The sequence below is a fragment of the Miniopterus natalensis genome, chromosome 6 (genome assembly GCF_054644295.1).
Source record: "Miniopterus natalensis isolate mMinNat1 chromosome 6, mMinNat1.hap1, whole genome shotgun sequence".
In the NCBI taxonomy this organism is placed as follows: Eukaryota; Metazoa; Chordata; class Mammalia; order Chiroptera; family Miniopteridae; genus Miniopterus; species Miniopterus natalensis.
The window spans coordinates 42152737-42167817 of NC_142086.1; the positions used below are offsets into that span (position 1 = coordinate 42152737).

General features: G+C 43.4%; 1 protein-coding gene across 2 annotated transcripts in view; it reads left to right on the forward strand.

Moving 5' to 3' along the window:
• ARHGAP31 (Rho GTPase activating protein 31) overlaps positions 1-15081 on the forward strand; it is a 91618-nt gene that overhangs the window by 40963 nt on the left and 35574 nt on the right. For both annotated transcript variants that reach the window (XM_016199891.2, XM_087818175.1), the window contains exon 2: positions 12761-12863. In XM_016199891.2, coding sequence (XP_016055377.2) covers positions 12761-12863 — 103 coding nt within the window. The remainder of the gene's footprint in view (positions 1-12760; positions 12864-15081) is intronic.

Consider the following 15081-nt stretch of genomic DNA (forward strand, 5'->3'; position numbering starts at 1 on the left):
AGGTGAAGTCTGCACTCAAGGTGAAGTCATGAAGGCTCTGTCAGCCCTTGCCCACCTCTCTTATGTGAACACCTAGGTACCACTTGCCTATGCTCAGTCTGTCTCAGATCCCCTGGGTTGAGCCTGGGTCACTTCACCTGGGCCCTGACAGGTCAGCTGCCCTCCACTGGGTTCTGTGTCATCAGGGCTGCTTGGTCCCCTGTGTAGAGCTGATAGTCCCACTAAGTCCTCGGATCTCCTAGGCCAGCTCAGGCCTGCTTTCCTCTGTGTTCCCACCCCCTCCCCCAGCCACTCTGAGAGCACCCTCGGAGCCTCCACTTCTCTCTCTCTTAGGGAATTTAAGCCTGGAACAATCCATTGCAAGCCTACACCCTCTTTAAACAGGAATCATGAGGTCTTTAAAACAATAAACAAACCCCTCCTCCTTGCTGAGGATCAGCTACTCGCTTTTTAAGAAGAGAAAGCAAATTTGTAGAGGTGGGGAGATGGCCTCTGGCAGCTGACTCCCTTTCCTTTCCCTCCAGAGGGATATCATTAAACCCAACTGACTCCTGCCTGACAGCTGTAGAGTGGACAAGAAAGGGCTCTTCCTGACATTTTTGTTCTACCCACAATTTAACTGCATGTAATTGAACTAACTAAACTGTAAGCTGAGGTCATGGGCAGTGTCTTCTAAGTATAAGATACTTCTTTGAAGCCCAAAAGTCTGGCACTGGATTTTACATGTGGAGAGCCAATAAACATACTTAATTCAGTTTGACTGCTCAGGGTGCACCTAAATTTAAATACCCTAAATTACTTCTGACATCAAAGGGTTAGCTAATCTGGGAGCAGAGAGAGGCCTAGCAGTCATTTATACCGTGATCCTCAAAATTGGGAAGAAAAGAAATCCTAATCAATTTCAACAGCCCTGTCCCCGCTCCTCAGTCTCCCTCCAACTCCAGGGCTTTACCACTGGTTGCTGGTGACCTTGGTTAAGTCCCAAAACTTCCTGCAGCCTCAGTTTTCTGGCACTGAATCAAGCAGGTTCAACAGGTAATCTTAAGGTCTCTTCTAACCCTGACAGTTCCGAAATTCCAGGATTCTGGTTGACCAGCCAGTGGAGAGGAGGAATAGAGTATAGAGGAGATGCTTGGGAGTGAGGGTGACGTGGCTGGGAAGAAGAAAATAAATATGAAGTGGGGAAGGCAAAAAGCACTGGAGACAAAGGTGTCCTGTGAGTCTAATCTGGTCCTTGCCAAGAAAGACAATGTCATCTTGCCGTGTCCTACATGGGTCCAGTTGATGTCCATGCATCTGGCCCCACCTTTCCTTTCTCACATTTGTCCATGTGTACGCTCTGCCTTGCTCCAGGTGCTGTTGGAGGCACAGGATGGTTCCTAGACTACAAGCTGAGGCCACGGGAGGTATCTTATAAACTAAGACAGATATAGCTCCACATGGAGTTTGCAGTATAAGGTGTTTAAAAACACAAAAACAAAACCCACTCAGTTAAATATGAATTGTGTGCCAGTTGTTCTAAGACTGTAGAACAAGTACTCCCTCCTTTTGGGGGTCAGGGATGGCTTTCCAGAGGAAGTGACTGGAGGTGAGTCACACAGTGCCTGAAGGTCTCTGCCTTTAGTCTCTCCCAACTATAATTGATCCTGGCAGACCTTTGAAAACACTGATTTCTTGTCATCATTTCCTTCATGGAAACCTTGCAGTGGCCTCTTTATGTGCAAGCTTGAGTAGAGACTCAGTGTTCATTTGGAGCCTCCTCTAGACTGTTGCTCACAGGGTGGACTGTTGGCCTCTGGTGTCCAGAGCTCCCCAGAGGCATCCCTGTCCCTTCCATGTACCCAAGAAAAGAGCTCAGAACCTGGGCCTTACCATTAAAAAGCTGCCCATTCCTGCCCTACCCTTGGGTCGGATCTGACTGCTGACATTTTCTTTTTAATTTTATTTTTCAATGACAGTTTACATTCAGTGTCATGTTGTATTAGTTTCAGGTATACAGCGTAGTGGTTAGACAGTCATATACATTGCAAAGTTTCCGCCATGATATTTCTAGTACTCAACCGACACCTTAAGACTGCTGACATTTTCTTTTGCAAACAGCAGAAAATTCCAATTCTGAAGCTGTTTAGGAAAGGGCGAGGAGAATAAAAGTTAGAAATTAAAGAGATCTGTTCGATATCTAGCTCCTCTAACTCTAGAATTCAATATGAGTGATAAACAAGCATTTTCTTTACCAGTTTTCTACATCCTTTATATAGTTATTTATGACTTTATCATCCCCTAGGGAGGTGCCCGGAAATTTGACAGTAACCCTTTGTGCCATCCCTATCACTGAGCCTTAATCCTAAGTGTATCCACTGAAATTGCTTGTGAAGATGGCACTGAGAGCAAGGGTGTAACAGTGTTGTGAACTATGGAGTGAGCAGGCTCCGGTGACTGCAGTGGCTGCCTCTGAATGAATGCTGGCTCTTTGTAGGAGATATTTCAGAGAATACTAAGTAATTTTTGAGCTGCAACACCTCAGGATAAAAACTTGAATATTATCATCCTTTGCTGCTTTAACAAACCACAGATTGCTACTAAGTTTTGCCTGATTTTACCGAAGGATAAATACATTACCTGCGAAGGTAAAGGAGCATATCTTTTTGTTGGGCTGTGTCCCAGATTCCGAGAGAAAGTTGGGGATGGGAGTGTAGGGGGGTATTAGTCTCCAAAATACACAACATTATAACCCATAACTATGTTCCCTGGGGATGCAAAACCGAAACTCATAAAAATTAGGCTATCTTGATTTGCATCATAAAATAGTGTCCAGAATTCTCAACAACACAGCAGAGCTTTGTGTCCTGTTTTTGGCGATTTATCTTATTTGAGGTTACAGGAAAGGCTTTAGAGAGGACTGACTTCTCGTGGCTGGGTTCTGAAGGCCAAAGAAGGGGTGGTGGGATGCATTTCAGTCAGAAGAAGGGGAGTGCATATGGTGGAGGGGTGGTCTTCAGGGAACAGTGAGGAATCTGATGGGACTAGAGAGGTAGTGTTGGGGGAGAGTCACAGAGAACCCAGCCTGCTCTGCTATGGACTGTGGTCTTCACTGGAGACACAGATCTGCATTTTTGAAAGCTCACTTGGCAGCCATCTGGGAGATAGATCGAGGGGGCTCCTAGTCCTAAACGTCCCAGCAATGTCACTGCTCTGCCACCTCCCTGACTCCTTCATGTTCAACTCCTCCATGTTCAGCTCCTTCCAAATTCTTTCAATAAACTTTTTAGAGAAGATCACTTTCAGAGTTTCTCCAGGGGTAGCCCTAGAATTTACAGGGAAATCTCCTGGTGTCTGCACTTTTCTTAAGCCTATTGAGAGCCTATTTCGCCCACCAAGGTATGAGAACCTGAAGGAGGCTGGTTTCCAGGCATGCCTCCCGCCTCCATTTCACCCATGGGGCAGGGTCATCTCTCTAAGCCCTGGGACCCATTGCTAACTTCTGTGGATATAGACGCATTGCCATAATGCATAAACACCGAAGGGGTCGCAAGTGCTAACAGAGGGGGATGGGATTTGGTGGGGTTTTTTTCTTTTGCACATCTGTATCTTAAGATTTTTGTATTTGCAGTACTTGTGTAAGAAAAAAGTTACGTAAAATAAAGTTAATGAGCACCCAGTATTTGCAAGCGCTGAACAAGCTCATGGAAGAAATGAGGTGCCCCAAAAGGGTTACATGCAGCAGGGAAGTGCCGTTGTTTTCGGCAGGAAAGAGAGGCCTTGTAACAACAGGAAGCTCCGGGAGGCCGGGTACCCAGCCTTCCAAGCAAAGCGGCCTGGGAACAATGGCTGCCTGCGGCTCGGGAATATTGGGCAGGAAATGAAAGGGTGCAGGGAGGGGTGTGCAGGGAGGAGCTGATAAGCACTACCTGGCCCTGCCTCACATAGACTTGGTGAGCCACCGATGGGTGTTTTTTCTAAATGCTCATCTTTCATCAGCAAAATTGATTTTTAAAAACAAAACAAAACAGAAATGAAAAAGACCCCATGGTGCCACAGGTCTGGAACTCGTTAGGAAGCGGAGCCTCCTGGGAAGCCAGAAGGTACAGTAAGCACGAGGAGGTAGTTCTCACTCGGGGCACAGACCCATCAGTCAGGAGGACCTTCAGATGAACTCGGCACCATTTAAAGCCAAGTCCCTGGAGGACTCCAGCCGCCATAATAATAAAAATAGCGTGGAGGTTAGCAGGAGTCCAGCCATACCAAAGGAGATGTGTATAAACTTTCTGAGATTGAGGTCTGTACTTATTTAACACAAATTTCCATTCAGATGGGTGGAGCGAGTTGGGGAGTCATTAATAGTACAAGTGAGCAAAACAAAACTAACAAACAAAAAATAATGCTACTGTTTTGCTCTAGAGAACCGAGATCTAAACCAGAACCAGTCGGAGTGAGGACCTGAGCATTGCAGGAGGAAGTCAGGCCCACTCTCCTCATTTCTAGCCCAGCCTCTCTTCCCCACTTTCATCCGGGTGGTTCACCAGTCGTTGGATGTTAGATCTGAAGAAACATTAGCCAGCACCTGTCCCAGCACCAGCTCCTAGGAGAGAGGAAGCTCTGAGGCTGGGAGGGGGCTAGTTCTTGCTGGAAGACGCACAGCTGGTGCTTGTTGCTTTAACGGACATGTACACAGTACCTCGTACCTGTGAGATGCCTGGGAGATTTGAGAAGTTACTCTCCCCAAAGGTCTGAAATCTAGTACTTTGGCGGTCAGGACCAGAACCCAGGTTCCTTAATTTTTTTGTCTGAAGGTCTTCTCCCTCATCAGGCTGCTCTTAGACTTGAAATCACCTCTGCTTTCTGCTGCTTGCTGGTCTTCGCCAGGCCTGGTGTGCACCTGTTTCCCTAGTGTGGAGGTTATGCTTATAAAATGTGCTGGAAAGTGCGTGAACTTGGGGTTCAGACAGACTCGGAATTGCACCCCAGTGAGGCCGTGGACAAGTCATCCAACCGCACCAAATCTTAGTTTTCCATCTACAAAATAGGAATAGTCATTCCCACATGTCAGAGTCATGAGAATTAAATGAAATGATTGTTAAGCTTGGGACATCACATAGCATTTGGTTAGTGCGTCCCATGGCCACCCACTAGGCATGCAAAAAAAAAAAAATGTGGCCGGGATACCTCAGACGAGGGGAAACTTACATTGTCCTCATTCTTAAGATGATTGGTGTTAGTGAAGCATAGAATTTAAGAAGCAGGTTTATTTTCCCTGTCGCTCTCTCATTAACCTACTCAGCTCCCGCCCCGTCTCCAGAGGCACTGTCTCTGGGGGCATAGTGGTCATCCTCTCTGCCCATCAGCGAGGAAGAGCCTCCGCCCATGCCATCCCACAGAGCAGTTGGCAAGGAAGAGAGGGGCTGCTATCCAGGAAATAAAATCTGGATCTAGTGCTTCAAGCTGACTGTGGTCTTCACACAGTTAAATTGAGGACGTAAATGATTTGTTGGCAATGAAAAGGAAATCGCTGCTCGAAAATGGGGCCTGGGAGTCTGCTGCGGGATGACTGAGAGATCTTCCCATCATTCATGAGCAGCCCCAAGGAGTGAGTGATGTCTGCCTCACAAATCCCCTGAGGACAAGGCCAGACGGTAGGAAGGATGAGCCCAGAAAAGTCTTTATACAATGATGCAAAGCCTAGCAGCCTACGCTTTCAGCAACGGGACTAGGTCCTTCTGCGAGGCTCCAGTGTACAAGGTGAACAGGGCGGCTCTAAGCCCAAGGCCACGTGGGGCTCCCGGGAGGTTTGTTTTCTAAGTTTGGAGTTTCATCACGCCCCACCCTGCTTCTCTACTCAGCACCGCCCTTCCTCGAGGCCACAATCGCCTCCCTCCCCGGAGTGCCTGTGACAATGCCCCCTAGGCTGTTTCCAATAGCTCATTAACTCGCTGATGACTTGTGGTCCCACATATTTCTCCACCCTCAGCCAGCCTCTTGGCGTCAGAGAGGCACTACTTTTCTGCACCTTACTTTTTCTTTTTGCAGTGATAAGTTTGTGGTAAGGCTTTTCCTTTATATTATCCCCTCTTCCCTGCCCACCTTTCCCAAAGGACTATTCCATTAAAGGGAAGAACCCGGGGTTAGCCTTGATGGGCAGCTAAAGGTCTAGCCCTAGAACTGCCTGGATCGGACATGATTCTACAGGCAATGGGGAGCCACTGACTGTTTTGGAGCAGGGGGGCTTTTTCATCAAAGTAGTGTTTTAGAAAGATTTGTCTGGCATTGGAGATCAAGATAAAATGAAATCTTCTTAGAACAAACTCTTCCCTTCCCCCAGACTGGTTCAGTCAGCATTCCTAGAATTCGCCGCATTATTTCTTGCTTTCTCTCCTTGTTTACACCGTTCCCTGCGTTGTGTCCACCAGAATGTGGGTGACATTTACTAAGTGCTTTATTATATGCCAGGTGCTTAACCAAGAGTTGTGCATGTATTGTAGTATGTATTGCACCTCCCTGGAGCATAGCATATCACATCATAGCATCTCAAATCACCCCCAGGAACCCCTGTTGGAGTTCCTATTGCATCACCTTGATTCGTCCCTTTTCCCCCCTTTATCTCACAGCATTGTGAGCCCTTCAGGGTGAGGGTCCTGCCTCAGCACTGTCTACTGGGACCCCTGTACAGTTGACTCTATAAATGCACAGTTTCCTGTTCTTGTTCAACACCAAAAAGTCCTACCTGACCTCCCCTACCATATGTAGTCTTTCTGGAAGAACTTCTATCACATTTTTAGTGCCTCTCCAGGGCCCTTCACATATTTTACTTGATATTTTCATACTGGACCAGTTACTTAATACCACTGAGCTTCACTTTCCTCCTTTATAGAGATGGGGTAAATACTTCCCTCATAAGGTGGTGTGAGGATCACATTAGGTACAAATAGTGGATGAAAGTGTGGCACTTGGGGATCAGCACGTAACAGGGGCACAGTAATTGTCTTTCCCTTCTATGCTTTTGAGGACAAAGATCTTATTTGCCTTTTTGTTCCTTGGGCTAGATAGGCCGTCAGTGCATCTGCTTTGGTAGAAGGAGAATCTTTGTCATTGGGAAGGAGTGGGGGCATTGATAGCAGAGACCTAGGGGCAGAGCTAGGATGAGTCAGGGTATGGACCAAAGGGAGGACCTGGTCACTTCTACAAGAAAGAGCTGATGAACTTGGCATCTGAGACCCTGAATGTGAGGAGGGCAGGGGACTCCAGGACACAATCTGCCATCAGAAGCCTTGCCCAGCAGCAAAACAGAGCTAGTCCTTGTCCGCACCAGGCCAGCAGGTTAGGCAAATACTTCTATTTAACAAGGACTAATTACTTCAACAGGGTCATTGGAAAGGACTTAAACAAACATTAAAAAATTGTGTCACTGACTTCAGAAAGCCCTTTAGCTTTTTAAATGAAACTTGTTTCTCAAAAACCTATCTATTTCTCAAAAAAAATGATTTGTACCACATCTCATTACCAAAAATAAATAAATAAATCAGAAAAGCAAAATTAAAAATATAGAAAAGCAAAAATCATGTCTTTTCTACCACCTAGAGGTAGCTCTATTAATATTTCACTGGGTATCATTTTTTATCATTCAAGATATTGGAAAGGATGGAGTAAAACAAAGACAATGACTATGTACTTTTATATTTTTGTATCTTTTTCATTTTTTAATCTAAATTTTTTTCTAGTTTTATTGAGATATAATTGACATACATCTGTGTAAGTTTAAGGTGTACAGAATAATGGTTTGACTTATATATATTGTGAAATGATTACCACGATAAGTTTAGTTAGCACCCATCATCTCATTTAGATACAATAAAAAGAGAAAACAAAATAATTTTTAAAAATCTGTTTTCCTTGTGATGAGACTCTTAGACTTAACAACTTTCACATATATCATACAGCAGATTGAACTAGAGTCCTCATGCTGTGCATTATATCTCTAGTACTTATTTATCCTGTAACTGGAAGTTGTGCATTTTGACCACCTTTCTCCAACTCTCCCCACCCCACCTTCTTCCTCTGGTAACCACAAAACCACAAGTCTGACCTCTTTTTCTGTGAGTTTGGGGTTTTTGTTTGTTTGTTTGTTGTAGATTTTACATATATATGCGATCATATGGTACTTGTCTTTCTCTGTCTGACTTATTTCACTTCGCATAATGTCGTCAAGGTCCATTCATATTGTCCCAAATGGCAGAATTTTCTTATTTTTTAATGGTATTATATGCCACAACTTCTTTATCTCTCCATCTGTGGATGGATACTTGGGTTGTTTCCATGGTTGGCTGTTGTAAATAATGCTGCTATGAACAGGGGAGAGGGGATGGGGGGAGCGGTCCAGATATCTTTTCAAGTTAGTGTTTTTATTTCCTTTGGATATATTCCCAGAAGTGGAATTGCTGGATCATATGGTAGTTCTATTTTTAATTTTTGAGAATCCTCCATACCATTTTCCATAGTGGCTGCACCAGTTTATGATCCCACCAACAGTGCACGAGAGTTCCCTTTTCTCTACATTCACTCCAGCAATTGTTCTCTCTTGTCTTTTTTTTTTTTTTTATCATGACCATTCTAACAGGCCTGACGTGATACCTCATTGTGGAACTGGGGCAGATTAGCAGACATTACTTCTTGGGGGGACTCAGAGAAATTATTTGACTACTTGCCTTGAAGAGAGTAGGAATTGAGGAAAGAAGTGCCCCACAGTATTTATAAGTATAAAATGTCTTCTAGTTGTACCAGGTTGGATCAAATGAGACAAAGGCCTTTAAAGTGTTTTGTAAATGGTAAAGCATAAATCAAAAGCAAGATTGCCTTTTCCATCAGAAAACACCTCAACATTTATTTTGTGCTCAGATGAAAATTTAATGTTTAAAATTGCTGATCCGGGAAAAACAAAACTAAACAAAAATGGGACTTAGAGAATTATCAATAAAACAATTCAAAAGTTATAATATTATATCATAATCAGCAACTGTGTGTACCTCTGTAGGAGGAGACTTCAAGTTCTTTGGGTCCATGATAAATCCCACAGAACTAGCTCTGTGACTCCAGCCCCAACATCACTCTCATGCCGAATGGACAATGGAAGCTTTCTTTCCAGCTGTAACTACTCAGCTATTTTGTATCAAGCTTCTGCCCTGTCCAGAATCCTGGGTGTCTCCAATTTGGTTGAATCTCAGGGACAGTAGTCAAAAGAATTCTGAGACTTGACTAAACTCTTAGTAGCTCCTGCAACACCACCCACCAATATCACCTTTAGACCCCTGCTGCCCTGGGCGTGGGTCGCAGATTGGCAGTATCTCTAATCACCCGGGAATTTGTTAAAAATGCAAATTTATGACATCCCCCTCTCCATTGAAATTTGTATGTTCACCAAATCCTAGTAACCTGTATGCACATTAAAGGATGAGTAGCTTTGGTCTAAACTAGCGGGTCCTCAACCTTGTTGTGCATCAGAATCACCTGGAGGCAGCCTCGGCTGTTGGACCTGATCTGGAGGCCACAGCCTGAGAACCACTGCTCTGGGCTCCACAGCTGGATGACTCACAGAGACTGAGTGGATCCTTCCCCTTTTACTGAGTAGGATAGAGAATTCCTACACCGTCCAGCCCAGCCTGGGACGAGACTCCAGGAAAGCTAACACTTCTCAGAGACCGCGACCAGGGCCTCTCCCCTCGGGTTGTTTTAATACTGCCTCCTGTTTAAACAGAGCCGTGGACGAGAGGTTCTAGGGCCTCTGTACCAAAGCCAGAGTAAATGTATGGCAGAGGCTCTATCCGGGAATGTGTTTTGCCCACCTTTAAAGCAAACAGAGCCTGGGGTGCTGTGGCGGAGAGCTGTGGGAATGGGAGGTCCCTATCTGAGAACAGGACGGGGCAAGTTGGTGACCCTGCACCACCCCTTTCATGGAGGGTTCTTTATAGAGGCCCTTCGAGACCAAGGCTTTTTTCTTCCAGGCCTCCTTGGGAATGCTCAGGGCTCTTAAGTCCACTTGTGCCCTGCACGGCACAGCAACCACATACCCCAGTGCAGAAGCACACTGTGAGCACGCCCGGGCCACGCCCCGCTCCAAAATCCACACACTTTGGATCTGCTGCTCCTGTGTTATGAAGATTCACCTAGCTGCAGAGGAAGGAAATCTCAGGCAAGCAAAATTACCTTCAAATAGAAACATTTAACCAAAGGAGGACACAGGAGCCATTGTGAATAGTACAGCTGAGTGCTGACCGGTAAAAGTTTGGTCAGCTCTACCCAAGCTGCCCATTGGCTGGGAGGAGGCAAACTGTTTTCACCCAGATTGTCTCACAAATTATAAACTTACATTGTCTCACAAATTATAAACTTACATCACAGATAAGCTTCAAGTAGAAATAATAACTTCCATTGTAGAATGCTTATTTTGTGCTAAATGTTTACAGGTATTACTTTAATCCTAGCTATGAGGATAAGATCAGTTCTCCTCATTTTACAGATATGGAAACTGAGGCACAGAATCCTTACATATTTTGTCCAAAGTTATAAAGGCAGTTTGGCATCCAAACCTGGGCTCTCAACTGTAGACCACATGCAGCAGGTTCCAAAACAACTGCTTGGTGTGGTGGGGAAAGAGTCAACCATTATTGGGCACAACAGGATTTTTTTAAAAAAGCAAAACTTTTGCCATAGCCGGATTGGCTCAGTGGTTAGAGCGTTGGCCTGAGGACTGAAGGGTCTCGGGTTCGATTCCGGTCAAGGGCACGTACCTCGGTTCGATCCCCAGTCCTGGTCGGGGGGCATTTGGGAGGCAACCAATCAATGTGTCTCTCTGACATTGATGTTTCTCGCTCTCTCTCCCTTCCACTTTCTCTCTGAAAAGCAATGGAAAAAATATCTTTGGGTGAAAATTAAAAAATAAATAAATAATAAAAATACAAAACCTTTTTTAAGCATTGGAACTTTGCTTGCTTGCTTATTTATTCATTGGCATGAGGGTAGGAGACAAAAATCTAGCTAGGAACCCTGTTTTATGAAACAGATCAAACTGTAGCTCTTCCTGGTGAAGCCAGGCAGAGACCCTGCACCCCTGTCCACTCTCACACCCCCTCCTCCACCACACCCACTCCCACCCTGTATTCACTCCCAGGGAGCAGTTCCACCTCTGTGGGCTCTGGCCTCAGTATTTCCAAGCCCAAGTCTACTCCCAGCCCTCTTCCCTCCTGGGAGAACTAAGAAGCTTCTCCCTAGTTCCAGTCCTGAGGGACAGAGGCAAAGCATGCCACATGTCCTGGAGGGGAACGGTCCTGGGAACACATCACCTTTGAGAGATGAGCCGAATAAGTGTGATGAATTTTACTGAGCACCTAGAATTATAGTTAGTAGCTGAAGGACATGGTGGGGGAGTGGTTTAGAAAGTATCATGATAGTGAATCCAGGAAGAATGTTGGGTCTGAACGTCTGGTGTCTACCTGTGTACAGGTGCAGTCCAGCTTGGAACTGCATGCAGGCCCAATCGTGTGCATTAAGCATTAAATGGTTGGCATTTGCCTAATCTGAGGCATGAATGGATTGGGTATGTTTTGGGGGAATGGGCACAGTGCTATCTCAAGTACTAGTTCAAGGAGTTCCCACACCATCTCTGTGCCTGAAAATGTTAGTGCCCGAAGCTTGGGTAGTTCCATACCAAGCCACCATCCACAGCACTCTCAGGGAAGGACCTCAGGTAGCTCTGCCCAAGGACCAAAGTGGCAAGTGACTTGCCATTCTCTCCATGCCATCAAGAAGGCCATGGCTGCCATTCTGGGCCACTGAGCTAGCTGGGCTGATCGGGGTCAGCCCCAAGGAGAGAACAGCATAGCCAGATTCTTCTACACAAGCACTGAATGTCTAGAGTGGCAGGAATTCAAGAGGCGATGTTGGTCCCTTTTATGTGGTCCATTCAATCAATGACTAGATTGAATGGACAGCATTTGGTGAGTGGGGGGATTCACCTTAAAAAAAAACACTAAAAAAATCACTTTAAACTTAAATCACCTTTAACATTCTGGCAGATATTCTTCCAGTCTTTTTTCTTTTGCAATTTTTCTTTTACATAGCTGTGTAAATTGATTTTGAGTTTTGTTTTTCTTTTCCCTACCTGTATCATGAGCATTTCTTCATGTGTTCACTACTTTTCATAAGCAGCAAGTAATCTTGAGTGAAGTAAGTAAATTTACCTGCACCTTGGTTTCTTCTTGTGTCGAAATAAGCCAGTGGTTCTCCAATTTTATTGCACCATAGTCACCTGGAAGGCTTTTTAATACACAGATTGTGGGGCTCCACATCCAGAATTTCTGATTCCGTGCGTCTGGAGTGGGGCCTGGGAATTTGCATTCCCAGTAAGTTCCCAGGAGATGCTGATGCTGCTGGTCGGGAAACCACCAGGGAGAACCAGTGAAATGAGGAGACTGAGTTGTGGGATTTCCCAGGTTACCACTGGTTTCAAAATTTAAGTGTTTTATAGTTTTCAATTTAAAAAAAAAAATCCAAGTCTTAAAATACATGAGTTTTCTGAGCTTTAACAAAACCCCATGTTTTTTAAAAATATAAAAGAACATCATCTACCATTTACAAGTAATTGTTTCCACTTGTAGCTCACATGTGTTCCATACCTAGTTCTCTTTGAAGTTACCTGGATTTTTAAAAGGATATCTTTGAAGAACAGTCAGGCTTATATCTAATACTTTATTGTTTTTTCTTTGCCCTTACATAGTTCCATATGTACTGAAGAGCTGTGCAGAATTTATAGAGACTCATGGCATTGTGGATGGAATTTATCGGCTTTCGGGAGTCACCTCAAACATACAACGGCTACGGTGAGCTAAAACAATAGCCCCCAACAGAATTCCCTCATAATTCTCTCTCTGTCCGTATTTCTGTCCGCAGGTTTTGGGAGTATTAAGAACCTAAGGGAGTGAGGGAAGGGTGGAGGGGCAGAAGACCAAGTGCTGATGTCTTTAGAAGCCTGTTCTTAATCTAATCAGGAAGTTCTAGTCTGATGTAATTCTTTCCAACCAAAGCTCCTGAGGGCTTTTAATCTATTTCTTTGTCTTATACTAGATTTACCCTTGTTGGGTGGATTCGATTGAACTCAAACGATTTTAATTACGAGCTAGGGAAATCTGATTTATTATTATTCACTTGCTTACCCAAAGCTCAGTTAGATCCCATTACATAGTGTTCAGAACTTGGAGATGGATGAGTTTTTCTGTTGGCACACACTCAACCTTTGAAATTTCATCTGCTCAAGAACTCAGGAGTCTGCATGAAAGTGTGTTTCTCTAATTGATGCTGGTATTTTAAAAATTATTGATAGATGAATAATTTCCAATTCTATGGGTTTATCCTAAGCAATTCTAAAATTTATCCTTGAATTTTTTGGAAGACATTTCTATCACTTTGAATTCAGAGTACAATAACCTTCACACTAAACACAGATATGTGTGCATGTATTTTATACATATTACCTATAAAATAAAGGAAGTATATACACACTATATAGAGAGCATACAGGGTAGGTTTACAATTGTTATATGAAAAGTAATACAATAATTAATAAATAATACAAGAATAAACTGTGTTTTGCATACTCACAACTATAAATCTACTTTTGCCCCATGTACAAAGCATGTACACTATATTATATATACATATACATATGTATATATACTATTCTGTGACTAAAACAATGGGTTATGTACTTTAACATGAAAAAGAACATATTTTATTAGGTGTTATTTTTATGTATTTATTATATGTTTTTAGTTATAAATTAGACTTTTAAAACAATAAAAACATTCTTGTGACAAGATTATTATGTAAAATTTAATAGATTGGGCAAGTAATTCAATTTTTGCCTTCTTCCTCCTATTTGGTTTTCTGCCCCTCTTCAAATCTCAATTATAATAAAATGATACTAAAGGAACAAAACATCCTTTTTACTCCTGGAGAAGTGATAGCTGTTAAAAACAAAAAACAAAACTGCTTTATTGCAACCATAGATTTTAACAAATCTATGTGACTACATAATTTCACTAATTAGTATGAAATTTTTAGAGTTTCAGCAGCAAATACTTTTGAATGGCTTACTCTTAGCCCTAAAATATACAACACAGTAGTTGATATCATGGAAGAACACTTAGGCCAATTATTTTTCACTTGAGGACTGACCTTAGCCTCACAAGGGACATTTTTGGCTAACTAAGTGAATAAGTTTTAGATTGTTCTTGTTCTGCCCTCTTAGAAAAACACATGCCTATGAATTTACAAGGCCATTGGCTTTCTTTTCAAGTCTCCACTCATTTTCTTTTGGGTTCTGACAGCCTCAGGGATTTCCCTGCCCCTGTTGAAGGGGCAGAAGCAGACTGCAGGAGGATGGGTGAGCTGATTTGAAACGCTGGCTCTGGGAGTCCCGTTGACTTTGTCACAACTTGGTTGACCAAGTGAATAATCTCAAGAAGCCTAACTTCTCTTCTGTAGCAAAGCTCTAATTTGTCACTTTTTAAACAGAGTTTTCATGGTAAGCATATATTGAGTTAGGGTATTCATATGACCTCATTAGGAAATGTTTTTTAATTAGAAACGAGGCTTGGAAGCCAGTGATGTTCCCAAACACCCCAGTATAGGTTGTTTAAGAAGATAATTATTAGCTCTTCCATCCTGTGGGAATCACTATCAGGCAGCCTAGAAGGTTCCATCTAGCATCAAAGAGATCACTGATTAAAGTTCTCAAACCTTGGGTTTGAGTCTCCAGATAAAACAAGTTTGTTGACATGAGTATATAAGTGATAACGATCTGACTCACCCTGGTTTTGGTCTCTCCTCCAAGAAAGAGGATTTTATTTAGAACAATATTTTGGAAAAACTGAAATCTCAACAGGCTTTTTTTGGCAAATTGTTTTCATATTTCCCCCACTGTTCACAACTGAGACTGTGAACATAATGCCATGAGAAATCCATTTGTAAGTGGGCATTATGTCCTTCTAATTACAGCTGCTCTGGCAGGGAAGATACAGACCTGAAGTGGAAGTCTTC